The sequence below is a fragment of the Gobio gobio genome (assembly GCF_949357685.1).
Source record: "Gobio gobio genome assembly, chromosome: 2".
In the NCBI taxonomy this organism is placed as follows: Eukaryota; Metazoa; Chordata; class Actinopteri; order Cypriniformes; family Gobionidae; genus Gobio; species Gobio gobio.
In genome coordinates this window covers 46,821,236-46,834,044 of record NC_137098.1, presented here as the reverse complement: position 1 = coordinate 46,834,044, position 12,809 = coordinate 46,821,236, and the positions used below count along the sequence as shown (strand labels likewise).

Sequence of the window (12,809 nt, the reverse complement as noted above, 5' to 3'; positions counted from 1 at the left end):
GCACCTTTAAAACATACACAGTACAGTTCAATAGTTTGGGGTCAGCAAGACAACTTTTATTCAGCAAAATCGAATTAAATTGAACAAAAGTGACAGTAAAGACTTTCAAACTCTTACATATGAATAAATGCTTTTTTTTTTTACTTTCTATTCAAAGAATCCTGTAAAAAAATCCACAAAAATATTAAACAGCATGCTGACTGTTATCAACATTAGCTATGTTTCCATCCAATGGTGTAAATTTAACTCAAAACTGGAATATTGCATAAAACATTCGCGAATAAAACAGTGTTTCCATTCCATGCGTTTAAGAGAACAAATTTGTCACGTCCTATGGAATTGCAGCAAAACAAAATCTGTAATAAAAAACTAAAATTGGGGAAGACACTGTGGCTCTTTTCCCCAAAATCATAAATGACTTGCATCTCAGAGTGCACAGAAGAAACACAAGATAACATGACAGCATTTGTGTTCAGATGCATGGTGTTTGGGAACGCAATTGTATGAGACGCTTATAGGAGGGAATTAAACTAAATCATTCAGACATTGGCGCAGGCATTTCAGAATGATCAAACCAACATTTGAGATGCTGTGCAGTGTGCTATGAAATTTGTTTGTCCAGTTGTGCATCGAGGGATTTATTTGGAAAATGTGTTTCCATCCTAGTTTATGCGCATGTCTTCTTATTGGATAAAAAAAAGTTTCTGCCTCGATGACAGCAAAAGTTTTTGCATATTTTTAGAATTTGCGCATCTTGCCATTTCCATCCATCATTTTTTTATGCTATATCCTAAAATGCGCATCAAATAGGTGGATGGCAAAATAGCTAGTGATAATAATAATAAATGTTTCTTAAGCACCAAATCAGCATATTACAATGATTTCTGAAGGATCATGTGACACTGAAGACTCGAGTAATGATGCTGAAAATTCAGCTTCGCTATCGCAGGAATAAATTGCATTTTTAAATATATTCAAATGTGTTATTTTTAATTGTAATATTTAACCATATTACTGTTTTTACTGTGTTTTTGTTCAAACGCAGCCTTGGTGATGGTGAGCATAAGAGACTTCTTTCAGAAACATTTAACAAATCTTACTCAACCCCAAATTTTTGAATGGTAGTGTATATCAGTGATGGACAAACAAAATACTTAAATCCTCCAGCTATCAAGAAGTAAAAAACTGCAATAAATCTGAATTATTAAATGCACAATACTGTTTACAGTCAGGGGAAATTTGAAACCTCACCTCAAGATAAGAAAAAGCAATGTTAAATACTTTGTCCTCCTTGATGAGGTCCATACGAGCAAACAGTTCCTTCATAGTGAGAAACATCACTCCTGGGGCATCACTACAGCCCAACATGGTGTGTGTTTTTCCTGCTCCTGTAGCTCCATAAGCAAACACTGGCCAAATGAAAAGACACACATTTAAGGATAAATTTGATCAACTATACCACTGCCATAATGACATGAACTAACTGAACAGTTTGATTTCATGACAAGTATCAAATAGTGGCTTACACATAAAAATTAAACATTTATAAATGACCTGGGGTGTGTTTCCCAGATGTAACGTTATTGTGTGTGGAGTTGATCGTAGAGACAATTGGTGCCAATATTTCTATGATCTACATAGGCTTACAATGCTTTGAGAAACGCAGCCCAGGTTATTGCCATGATAAATCAATACACTAACCATGCAAAATCCCTCAAGCATGGTGGAATGGGAAAAAACACAGGCCTTGCTTTCGTAGCAGTAACAAAATGTGAGAAAGGCACCAGGCACTTAAAAAACGTTTATGCTACTGACATGGATTCACATTCTGTATCAACGTCTAGCAAGACAAAGACTGTCAGCCCAAAATTGCATGATAAATCCTGGTTTTACTGCTGAAAGTGCTGAAGTTACTTTCAAATTCAATAAAGAGAGATAAAATGTCTCACCAGTGCAGTTGTAGCCATTCAGGACACCATCTACTATTGCTTTAGTGGTGTTCTCAAAAACTTCTAGCTGTGAAGAGTCCTCTCCAAACACGCAATCAAACACAAACTTGAGGTCCTTATTGGCTCTCTTTCGCACATCCCTGTTGCCAACCCGCTGTCCCCTGAAAAATGTCACTTCTTCCACTTTAGGATCAAAGATAAGCATGTGGTTGTCAACAACGTCGACAACCTTCTTGCAATTTCCATCCTTTTCTCTGTTGTTTAAAGGACGAACACGGACCACCACTTTCACGTGGCTGCACACCTCCACATCTGACATTGTCTTGTTTTACAGCTTCCCACTGAAAACCTCTGCTTCTCGGTGTTTGTGTATCTGTAAAACACAAGAGAATAATTTCAAACAATATAGCAGTAATGGAAATAAAATACTAGAAAAAAGAGCATATTACAAATAATTATTTAGTACTTTTTATGTAGGGAAAAAACAAACAAATCCTATGACACTTATTTCACATTCTTTAGTGTCAAGACATGCTGGCAACATACATTAGTTTGTTATGCTTGATAACATTATAAATAAACCCTAACAGAAGAACGTAAGGGGGCTTAAAATAATAAAACTAACGTTGCGGCTCATACTGAATATCAGCCAATACAATTCTCTCAGACTGTACGCAGAATGTTTTAATATAAGGCCATTACTGAAAACAAACCAGCATAGTGCAAACCTGATTTGGTGCCAATTAATTTTAATCTCACAGTAACATAAGGCCAATTAAGTTACATTCATTACACGTTTGACTATATCCAATGTGTGTAAAGTTCAGCTGATATAGAGTTTAACGTTATAAAACTGTAAACTATTGTTAGCATTATTTAGTAGCCTCTGTTAGCGTTACGCTAAAAGCTGCAGCTAACTGCTCATTCATTTCACTTCAATCACAAAAGATTAAGTTAACGCTATAAAATGTGTATACCCTACGTATAACCTACCATCTGATACAATATGAATCCACGGCAAATGATTTGACTATGGTATTACGATAAATATTAATTTTAAAGCACACATTCGAACTGATAAAAAGCAAAAGCAAAACCCTAAGCGCGAAGATTTCAAACACAAGCTGCTGTTCCGTTCCTGCATCCGATTGGATGAGCGCATTCTTACGTCAGCGACATGACGCTATGACTGAATCTAGGTGATAGAGAATATTATTATTTACGGTGAATATAGCATACAACGTATCATTACATTGAGAAATATGATTTCGAAATCATGTAATATATAGCAGATTTCAGTTAAGTGGTTGTTATGAGCGCACGTTGAATGTCACTTCGCGAAATGTAATTTATGTTCCACATTAATCCTGTGACTGAAATTTGCTTTTCAGTTTGGGATCGAAAAAGAGCTCGTGTTTTATTGCATACGGTAACTTTACACAGTGATGTCGCTGATATGTTTTGCCCCGATGGTGTTTCAAAGCTTCAGAGAAAAATAATATAGGCTGTGTATTTTATACTAATAGGTGCTTTCATCATAATCTCGAAACCTAAATATGGCTGTGTTCACATTTAGGACGTGGAAAAACCCAAACCCTCATTTTGACTAATTAACTGATTTATTTTATTTGTAAATTGTATTGTTATAAAAGACACAAACTACAAATATTTCAAAACTATCTATATAAATGCCTACAAATGTATAAAATGGTGTTGATTTACTGCTGTAACGTTCTATTTGTTCTAAATGATCAATGAAAAACATTTTGACTCTGTAATACAAGATAGAAATAAAACATATTTACATACATTTCTTTAGAGTCATGCAATATTGAACTATGTGTGGAGTAAAATGTGTTAATTTGAGAAATTGTTATTAAACTGGTTGAAGTGTCGCATATAAGAATTTAGTCACATTCTGCATATGTAAAATATCGCTACAGAGTTTTGTCAAGATTGCTGATTGATATTTCCGACTGCATAATGTACATGCTTGTCCCGTTACAGGAGGAACACAAAATCGTAATTTCTTGTTTCTTCCGGGAGCCGTCACAGCTGCACTCATGAACCTCTACAACAACGCTAACCAACCTTGCTTAGTATTATAGCGAGTAATCATTTATTCACAACCTGCTTTATTGTTTTATCTGTTTGCATTGTAAGTTCTATGTTTACGAACCGACCTTTGAATATGATATTGTATGGTGTGCGGGGATTTATATAAAAACATCACGTGTTGACAGACATGACAACAAATACATATGCACTTTTTTTTAAAATCCGAATATATGATCACGAACACATCTCTGACAAACCCTTGCTCTCGCGTCCTGCACGTGTTCTTATATCTCCTGTGTCTTCTGTCTTGTCATATTGTAGGGAGTTTCTCAATAGATGTTAAGTGCTGAGACATTTACAAATTACAAACTGATGGGCATTATTAAATGTATAAGAAAGTATATCTTATGACGTTTGCATGTTCACACTATATTTGCATTTGTAAGTGATTGTGAAAATATTTGCATTTTTAAATGATTGTGAAAAGATCAGCTTTTAATTAACCCTTTAATTGAAAAAAAAAATGAATGAACTCAGGCAAAGTAGGTGTTTGACAACATTTCTCTTGGATTTTATGGCTTGTCAGTATTATTCTTATGAAATATGTCATATCTTTTTCTGTCCTCTACTATGTGCAGAACCCAAATGCCCATATATTGTTTCATGGTTACACGCTGCAAATGGACTTCGGGACTATGGAAAGACTTAATTCCTGACCACAGCTCCAGAATGATCAGACGGTGTTGGAGAAAGTTGTGGCATCCAGGGAGGCCCTATACTGGCTCAGTGCCTTCAAGCCCTGAGTTAAAAAATTCAGAGATGTCAACCCAAACCGAGAGACCCTTGCACACACCAGTCATGGTGAAGGAAGTTTTGCAGTTTCTGGACATCAAACCTGGGCAGGTCAGTCAGTATTTCATCTGAAGTCAGCTTTCACTGAAATCAAGTGTTTACACTGACTATACATATATATCTTGCAGTTTTTGAGGTCACATTTGTGTCATTTGCGTCTTGGACTTATATACACAGTCTGTGATTGTAAAAACAGAGGCACTTTTTAACTGAGTTTAACCTGTTCACTATTTAACCTGTGATTTTAAACACAGGCGTGGAGATGTACACATTGTAGATCTACGTCACTAGAGGCCTTTTGCAGCCACTTGTCATTTTTTGTTTTGAATCCGTAATGATTCTGTGCATAAAGACCTACACTGTCGGAATTTTTTTTTGCAATTGGACATTTAGTGGTACAACAGGCAGTGTTGGGCACGTTTCTTAAAAAAAGTAATTAGTTATAGTTACTAGTTACTTCTTACAAATAGTAACTGAGTTACATCATTATAAAAGTAACTAATTACCAGGGAAAGTAATTACTGCGTTACTTTTTTTTTTCTCCAAATGTTCAAATATGTCAAATAACTTGGATGCCCCCAATATTAGATATGTTAAATGAATGAATTGGACACTAAATAGAATAAATTATTATTATAAAACATTGTACATTAATGTACACTATTGTAATGTTACTGTGGGACAATGTGAGAGACACCTATCAAATTCAATGCATTATTGTAAATATTATCAGTAGGCCTACTATAGTGTAAATATTGTGTAAATATTATCAGTACTATACTTTCCTTTGGTAGTGGAGCTCACGTTATCACCTGGGTTTTTAGCCACTAATTTTGTGGCATATGATGATGTGAGGCGCTTCAGAATCACTTGCCACCGGCGTGGAGAGACTCTTTCTTCCTGGGCATAAGTTGCACATTACTTAAATATTCTTACCTTTCACCTCAACGAGGGAAAAGTAGCGCTTATACTTCCAATTTGCGAACGCTACCTTTGAAGTCGTTGGACCATCGCTGAATGTGCATAAGCGTGTGCGTCATAGGTGTGTGTGTGTGTGTGTGTCTGTGAACCAAAGACCGTGAAAAAAATAGGTGTGAACTCAACCTATCAACTTCAACCTTGTCTCCCACCCACCAATCATCATCAGTTATGTGTACCACCGCACCCACCCCCAACACGCATGGCTAGTGCGCGCGCACACACACACAAGTTGCAGGTCCGACTGACAGAGAGCCTGTTCGGATGAAAAGCGCTTCAGTGAGCTCAATGACTAAAGACTAACGCCGCATTTTTTTCCCTCAGTAACGCTAACGGCGTTGTAACGGGAGAAACAGTAATTCGTTTGATTACTCGTTACTGAAAAAAATTATTCCGTTAGGAACGCCGTTTATCTGTAACGCCATTATTCCCATCACTGACAACAGGGTACCTTATCTAGCACTAAAAGGTGCATGTTAGTACATTAGAGTACTATGAGGGTTTCGGGGTAAATAAGGTACATTATTGTTCCTATAACGGCACTGCCCCAGTGACAAGCTGTTGTACCCCTAAAGGTACAATATTTGCACTTTTTTTGTGTGTGTGTAATTTCATGAGATAAGATTGTAAATTTCCAAATGCATAAATTAACATTTTATCTAATACAAAATACTTACTGCATCTACCCTCTACCAAAATCATTTAGAAAAGCAGTATCATCAGAAATCATGTGATTCGTGACATGTTTGGATGGAAATAATTAATAAAGAAGACCATAACGTGCACCCTTTTAACTCCTACACAGGGTGCAACATTGAACTTTTGTGTTTGTGTATTTGTGTATGTATGTGGGAAAACCTGGAGGCGGAATGTTGACTTGTCATCGCCGTGTTAACCACATGCCGTCTTGACAAGAAAAAAAAAAGTTGTTTGTCACCTAAACTTTTAGGACTCCCGATTTGTTAACTGTCCCCTCTTGGGAAGGGTAGGGAAGTTAGCAGTGTGCTCACAGACCTTGGCGTACTCAAACGTGCTAGCAGGCCAGATGGGCGTGAGTCAAAGGGCCTTCTGCTCTAGTGGGCAGCTTGAGATGGGCATCTCTGGGTCCTACAGCTCAAACCGTTGCTCATGCAGGTGGGGGCTCCGGGTCAGTGACTGAGTCAGTGATGGCACCACTGTTGGGTTGTTGGCAGATCGTGGGGCGACACAGTACCGCACCACTCCTGACTAAGGTTTGCACCTCTTAACTTCACTATCCGCCCATGGGCCAACTGGTGCAGAGACAGCCTGCCAAAGGCCTGCGTTTAACCAAATAATCAAACAAAAAATAATGAGGCCGTCTGTGCTTCAATAAGGAGTCCATCTCACAGATGTGTTTGTGTATGCAACGGGCTTGTGTGCCTTTTAAAATTAAATTGAGAATGTTTTTCAAATTCCAGTTCAGCTACTGAATTTGAAGTTGAATTGAAGTAGCGAGCAGGAATCAGAATTGAGGAAGTAGAATTCAAATGAATTGAAATTCATAAAAACACCAATAAGTGTCAGTTTGTTAAGGTAAACATTGAATGTTGGCATGTGTAACCGTGTCTAAAAGTTTACTTTACAATAAAGTCACTTTGTTAACATTATTTTTTGCTTTAGCTAACAATGAACAACTTTTTCTACATTATCTAGCTTAATGTTAGTTTATAAATATTATATTCATTGTTAATTAATGTTTGTTCATACATTCATTTAATCAATTTCTACTTGATATGATACAAATGTATTAATATGTGTAGAAATTACCATTAACCTTTATTATTGAATGCTGTAAAAGTATTGATCATTGTTAGCTCATGATGCATGTTAACAAATGTCAACAAATTGTACCTTATTCTAAAGTGTTTTCAAAAACTTCAAAATGTCTTTTAAACGTCTTTTAAACCTAATAGGGCTGGGCGATATGGCTGAAAACTGTATCACGATATAAACGTTTCATATCTGTCGATATCGATAATTATTGATATGTTTTATGACCCATTTAAAATAAGGACCTGGAGAAAAATATTTTACATTTAAACATTTTTATTTGAAACTTTCCTCCGATTATAATCCCCTCAGTTATAAAGGCAGAAATGTCAATACAACCATGCGGAGTCAGCGGAGGCTCACGCTGACCAGTCTTGGTGGGGACGACGGTCAGACTTATAAAATCCCAAAAACTGCCATACTGGCGAGCTGACTTGTTTTTCTGTTTTATCAACAATTTCCTCACTCGCTGCGGCACTCATTTTCCACTTATCACTCCACGCCGGTTCTGTTCCTGAAGAATGAATCCAACACGAGACAACGATATGGCGCAACCAAACTAGATACAGTTACCTGATTGGTCACTCCCTACGTTGCTTGGTTACCACAGAGTGCATTTGTTCATGCAACCAAAGTTCTTCGCAACCTCTGGTTTCTTCCGACGAAGAAAAAAAAAAAGATTGAACGTTTTATCGAACACATTTTTTATTATCGATTGCGTGTCTATCGCAATACATATCGCTATCGTTTTATCGCCCAGCCCTAAAATCTAATTTCCCAGAATTACCCGTTGAATTTTGTTGAATTGAAATTCAGTAAATTCATCTTCCTGCCATTCCCATTCAAAATCCATTTCAACTTCAATGTGACCAATTAAATTCAAATTCACTCACAGGTGAATTGAAAGTCAATGCTTCAACTTTGAATTTGCACTTGGTTTGTTGGCAAAAGAGCACCTAGTAAAATTGCTCCTCCCAGAGAACATGGTGAAAGGATATTTGACAGTCTTTTAAATTCCTTAATGTTTTAAAATGTAATTATGTACATATATATAAAAGTAATTTCGGTAACACTTTAGAATAATGGTCATTAGTTAACATTAGTTAATGCATTAACTAACATGAACTAACCATGAGCAATGCATTTGTTACTGTGTTTGTTCATCTTTGTTAATGTTAGTTAATATAAATCCAGCTGTTCATGGTTTGTTCATGTTAGTTCACACTGCATTAACTAATGTTAAAGGTCCCATGGCATGGCATTTTTCTATTATTTTATAATGTTTCCTGAGGTGTACTTATATTGTTAGTATGATTTTTACATTAAAAAATGTCATAATTTAGAAATAAAAGGCATTTTTTTCTATACTGTTATTACCCCTCTGGCTGAATGTCCTGTTTCAAGGGGCGGGTCTGCTGTGAGACTTCAGTGAAAATGCCCACTGTTGTGATTGGCTGACATCTTTGCATTTGAAATGAGTGTTAGATTATGTTGCAGAGGAAGGGGAGGTAACCTTTCCTGGTATGACGTCATAACAGGACAATTCCAGATCAGCTCATCTGAACTCTCATTTTCAAGGCAGAGAAAGACAGCCAGAACTCGGTTTATACCCATCAACATTTCTAGCCACTTGGGGACCATATACAGGCTAGGGGAACTAATATTAATGTTAAAAAACCTTATAAAATGAAATTTTCATGCCATGGGACCTTTAACAAGATTTTAATAAAGCATTAGTAAATGTTGAAATTAACATTAACAAAGATAAATAAATGCTTTATAAGTGCAGTTCATTATTAGTTCATGTTAACTAATGTAGTTAACTAATGTTAACGGATGACCATTATTCTAAAGTGTTACCGTAATTTCTTTTTATAAATTTGGGGTAATGCAGGTAATTTCTGTGCTGATTTTAAGTGGGAGTTACAGCAGAATTTCAAGATGCGCTTTTACTGCCATGACTTTGGTCTTCTAATCAGAAGCGATCGGTTTTATCGCTTGAGGCGTTTAGTATCAAAATCTAGAAAGCAAGCAGCAAATTGTTCAATGCGAAAAAAAGAGCTGGTTCATGCTCTTCTAATAATTACCAATTTAGCCTCCTTTATTATTACACTGACAGACAGCGTAATAATAACTGTTAGTCAAACGCTTACTGTGACTGCTCAGAGGGATCACTCTAATATTTTGATCTGCCATTGTAAAGCAATCAACCCCACTGCAGAAGCTCTCATCCAACGAGGCAGGAGTGAGTATGAATGGAGCTCTTAGGCAATCAAAGAGTAAACGCAGCAATTACACCAAAGTGGGTAAATGTAGGCTTTCAGCCGGCCGCCACCTCCCACGCAGTTATCCAGGAATGGATAGCAGCACAGGTGAAGGGCTTTCACGCATCACCCCCTGGCACGGCAGCTGCAGAATAGAGATTTCACTGACAATCCATCAAAATTGCTTCTGTAAGCGGGATTGCCCTTGAATGCTCCATGACGACATATGGTCTGTGCTTTATTTATTTGACAACAGTTTGCCTGTGTACATCCGGTTAAGACAACAATCCCCTTTTCCCCCTCATTTTTACTGTTACTGTTACTCAGCCACACTGTACCTGCCATGGCATAATTGCCACAAAAATTCCAGAATGAACAGTTTGGCGGCTGCACACTTCATTTCTCATTCTGCTTACAGGTGTCATCAATATGTGTGGTGGCCCACGCCAACTTTCCTATTGCCATGGGAACTGTTGAAACAGTTGAGGGAAGGTTACCCATATTTAGCTTACTACCTAGAGCCATTGCAAAACTGATTTTTGTGATTCCCAGGCTAATTTTGGGAATTTCAAGCATGAAAATGTACTGCTTCGGTACCTTCCTATAGAGTGCAAAAGTGACCACTGACTTTTTTTCTGCAGTTACGTTTCCAGAATGATTTTATTTCCGTTCCTTCCTAAGTGTTTTTATTCCCATTCATTTTTTCATCAGGCAATTTTGAACATTTAATTAAAAAAAGAGTCCTTGAACCAAAACAACCAGCTCTGAGATTAATCATAACATGACGACATTTGATTCAAAGCAAAAAACTACTTGAATATCTGAAAAACACAAAGGTTACATTTTTTATTTATGGAAAATGATATAATTAAATAAAATGTTAAAATGTTTAAATATTTTCAATGTAAGTTAAAAAGCAAGTCTTTTTGTATGGATAAAGGAAGTGTTGTGCTCTATTGAAACGTAGATGTTACAGCATAGATATCAAAGTGTGTGAAAGTACAGTAGGTACAATGTATATTTATGAAACAGTACAGTAAATGATTTTTCATTTTCAATCTTTTAGTGTTTCATTAACCTGTTTTGTTTCTTATAGAAGCTTCCATTGACAGAGAGAGAAAGAACAGAGGGACAGATTCTTTGTTAATTCTCTCTTTTCTCTCTCTCATTCTGGCCCTTTTCACCTTCCGCTCGCCCATAAATTACCCAAACTAGAGCAGCCTCATTAGCCACCAAATTAGTCTTGAAAAAATTACATTTGGTACAACTGGATATTCTATTCACCTTGAATTGCAGATCCACTTTGCCAGCCGAGTAACCATTTTACACTAATGATCTTAGCCATCAGAATGCGATTGTAGCATTTGGCTAATTGAATAATGAGCAGTGTGAATCCTACAGTTTGATTACAGGGGGGTAATGCGGAAGCCATTTGAGAATGACAATAGCAGTGGAGTAGGAGATGGGGGAGTGTGAAATCCCATCGGTCTAAGGGGAATAGACATGTTTGTCCACATCAGACCTACAGCCGTGTGTAATACTGCACTGTACATGACCTGAACAGGTAGCGATGCACGCCTTGCTCCCTTCTGTTTGGAAATTAGTTGAAAATTGGTTTAAACATTTCGTTCAATTGGATTAGTTTTTCTGGCCGTGTGTCTGTGTGTGTGTGTGTGTGTGTGTGTATAGTTTGTGTTAAATGAAAAATAAAGCGAGATTGATTTCATTTTTACTTCATTTCATTTTCCGCCTTTTCTTCTCTGTCACAATCTTCAAGTGCACATAGAGCTTAACTGAGTGTAACAGATTGATATGAGGAGGTTCACAGGTTCAGCATTTTCATTCCTTGCCATTTCAGACCAATCTCCAAACCAGATGTGACCCTTTAGTAATGATTCTCCTGCCGTCTCATAGTGTTAGAGCCAATTGGAAAGGCCAAGAGGCCTGTATACATGCATTGCCATGCATTTCTCACTGGCTTTTCATTGTACCAGGTGTACGTTTATGTTTTGTCCTCTTGCTTCTCAGTCACTTATTATGAATTTCATTTACAGGATTTAGTCACAGCTCATCATTGGAACATTGAATTTTCAAAGGCATTTAAGGATAATAGGCAGGACAGGACAGAGGCTTGGCCTTTCATGGCAAATGGACTAATTTTGGGTCTATAACGTGATGCATATTATATTAGGGATGCACAATATACATATCTGTACCATACTAGTTATCCAATTGTAGAGATTTGAATATGTCATTTAATTGTGCATGATCATTTCTTTTATTCACATTCATTTACATTACCGTTATCGTTTAACATTTACTTACATATTATAAAACCACACATTTAATATCCAAATTAACATTAACATTTTTAATACTCTACAATATAATGTTGCAATGCCTAAATTCACTTTTAGCATTTAAAATGATTGTATCATTTTTTTTATATTGAACACTGCTTATCTGCCACTGGTCAGACAAACAGACTGCCCCGCCTCCCAAATCACACCATTGGTTAAGTCAGTGTTGCTATGTCAGGCTGCTTAAACAAACAGAGCAATGTTGTCTCTAAAGTTGTCCCTGCACAGTAAACTGACAGAGGAAGTATTTCAACTTTAAACTCTACCTCGCCCCCCTCAACTCGAGCCGAGGAACATAATGGTATTAGAATGTCCTGAGGTTATCTTATAAAGAAAAGACTCATTCTTATTGACAGTTTGCAATGTGTATTTCCCTCCAGTTTCCTTGGTGAAGGGACATACGTTATTGTCTATTAGATTTATACACTGCGATCTGGTGGGCCCATTCTCAGATCTCACCAAAGGGCCTTTTTTCTCGGTGACGTCCACCCACGACCTAGCCAATCTCCTGTGATAGATTCCTCTGTACTGGCTTTCCCCTGGAGCCTGCCCACGAA

At 37.0% G+C, this 12,809-nt stretch overlaps 2 protein-coding genes across 2 annotated transcripts in view; one reads left to right on the top strand and one right to left on the bottom strand.

The window, feature by feature from the left end:
* The window catches only part of kif18a (kinesin family member 18A), a 40,071-nt gene extending 36,972 nt beyond the window's left edge, over window positions 1-3,099 (bottom strand). Inside the window, exons 1-3 of the mRNA XM_079811074.1 lie at window positions 2,943-3,099; window positions 1,950-2,322; window positions 1,252-1,409 (exon numbers count right to left, since the gene is read on the bottom strand). Coding sequence (XP_079667200.1) covers window positions 1,252-1,409; window positions 1,950-2,268 — 477 coding nt within the window. The 5' untranslated portion in view covers window positions 2,269-2,322; window positions 2,943-3,099. The remainder of the gene's footprint in view (window positions 1-1,251; window positions 1,410-1,949; window positions 2,323-2,942) is intronic.
* An 887-nt stretch (window positions 3,100-3,986) lies between these two features.
* mettl15 (methyltransferase 15, mitochondrial 12S rRNA N4-cytidine) overlaps window positions 3,987-12,809 on the top strand; it is a 79,695-nt gene continuing 70,872 nt past the window's right edge. The window contains exons 1-2 of the mRNA XM_079811076.1: window positions 3,987-4,107; window positions 4,646-4,910. Coding sequence (XP_079667202.1) covers window positions 4,653-4,910 — 258 coding nt within the window. The 5' untranslated portion in view covers window positions 3,987-4,107; window positions 4,646-4,652. The remainder of the gene's footprint in view (window positions 4,108-4,645; window positions 4,911-12,809) is intronic.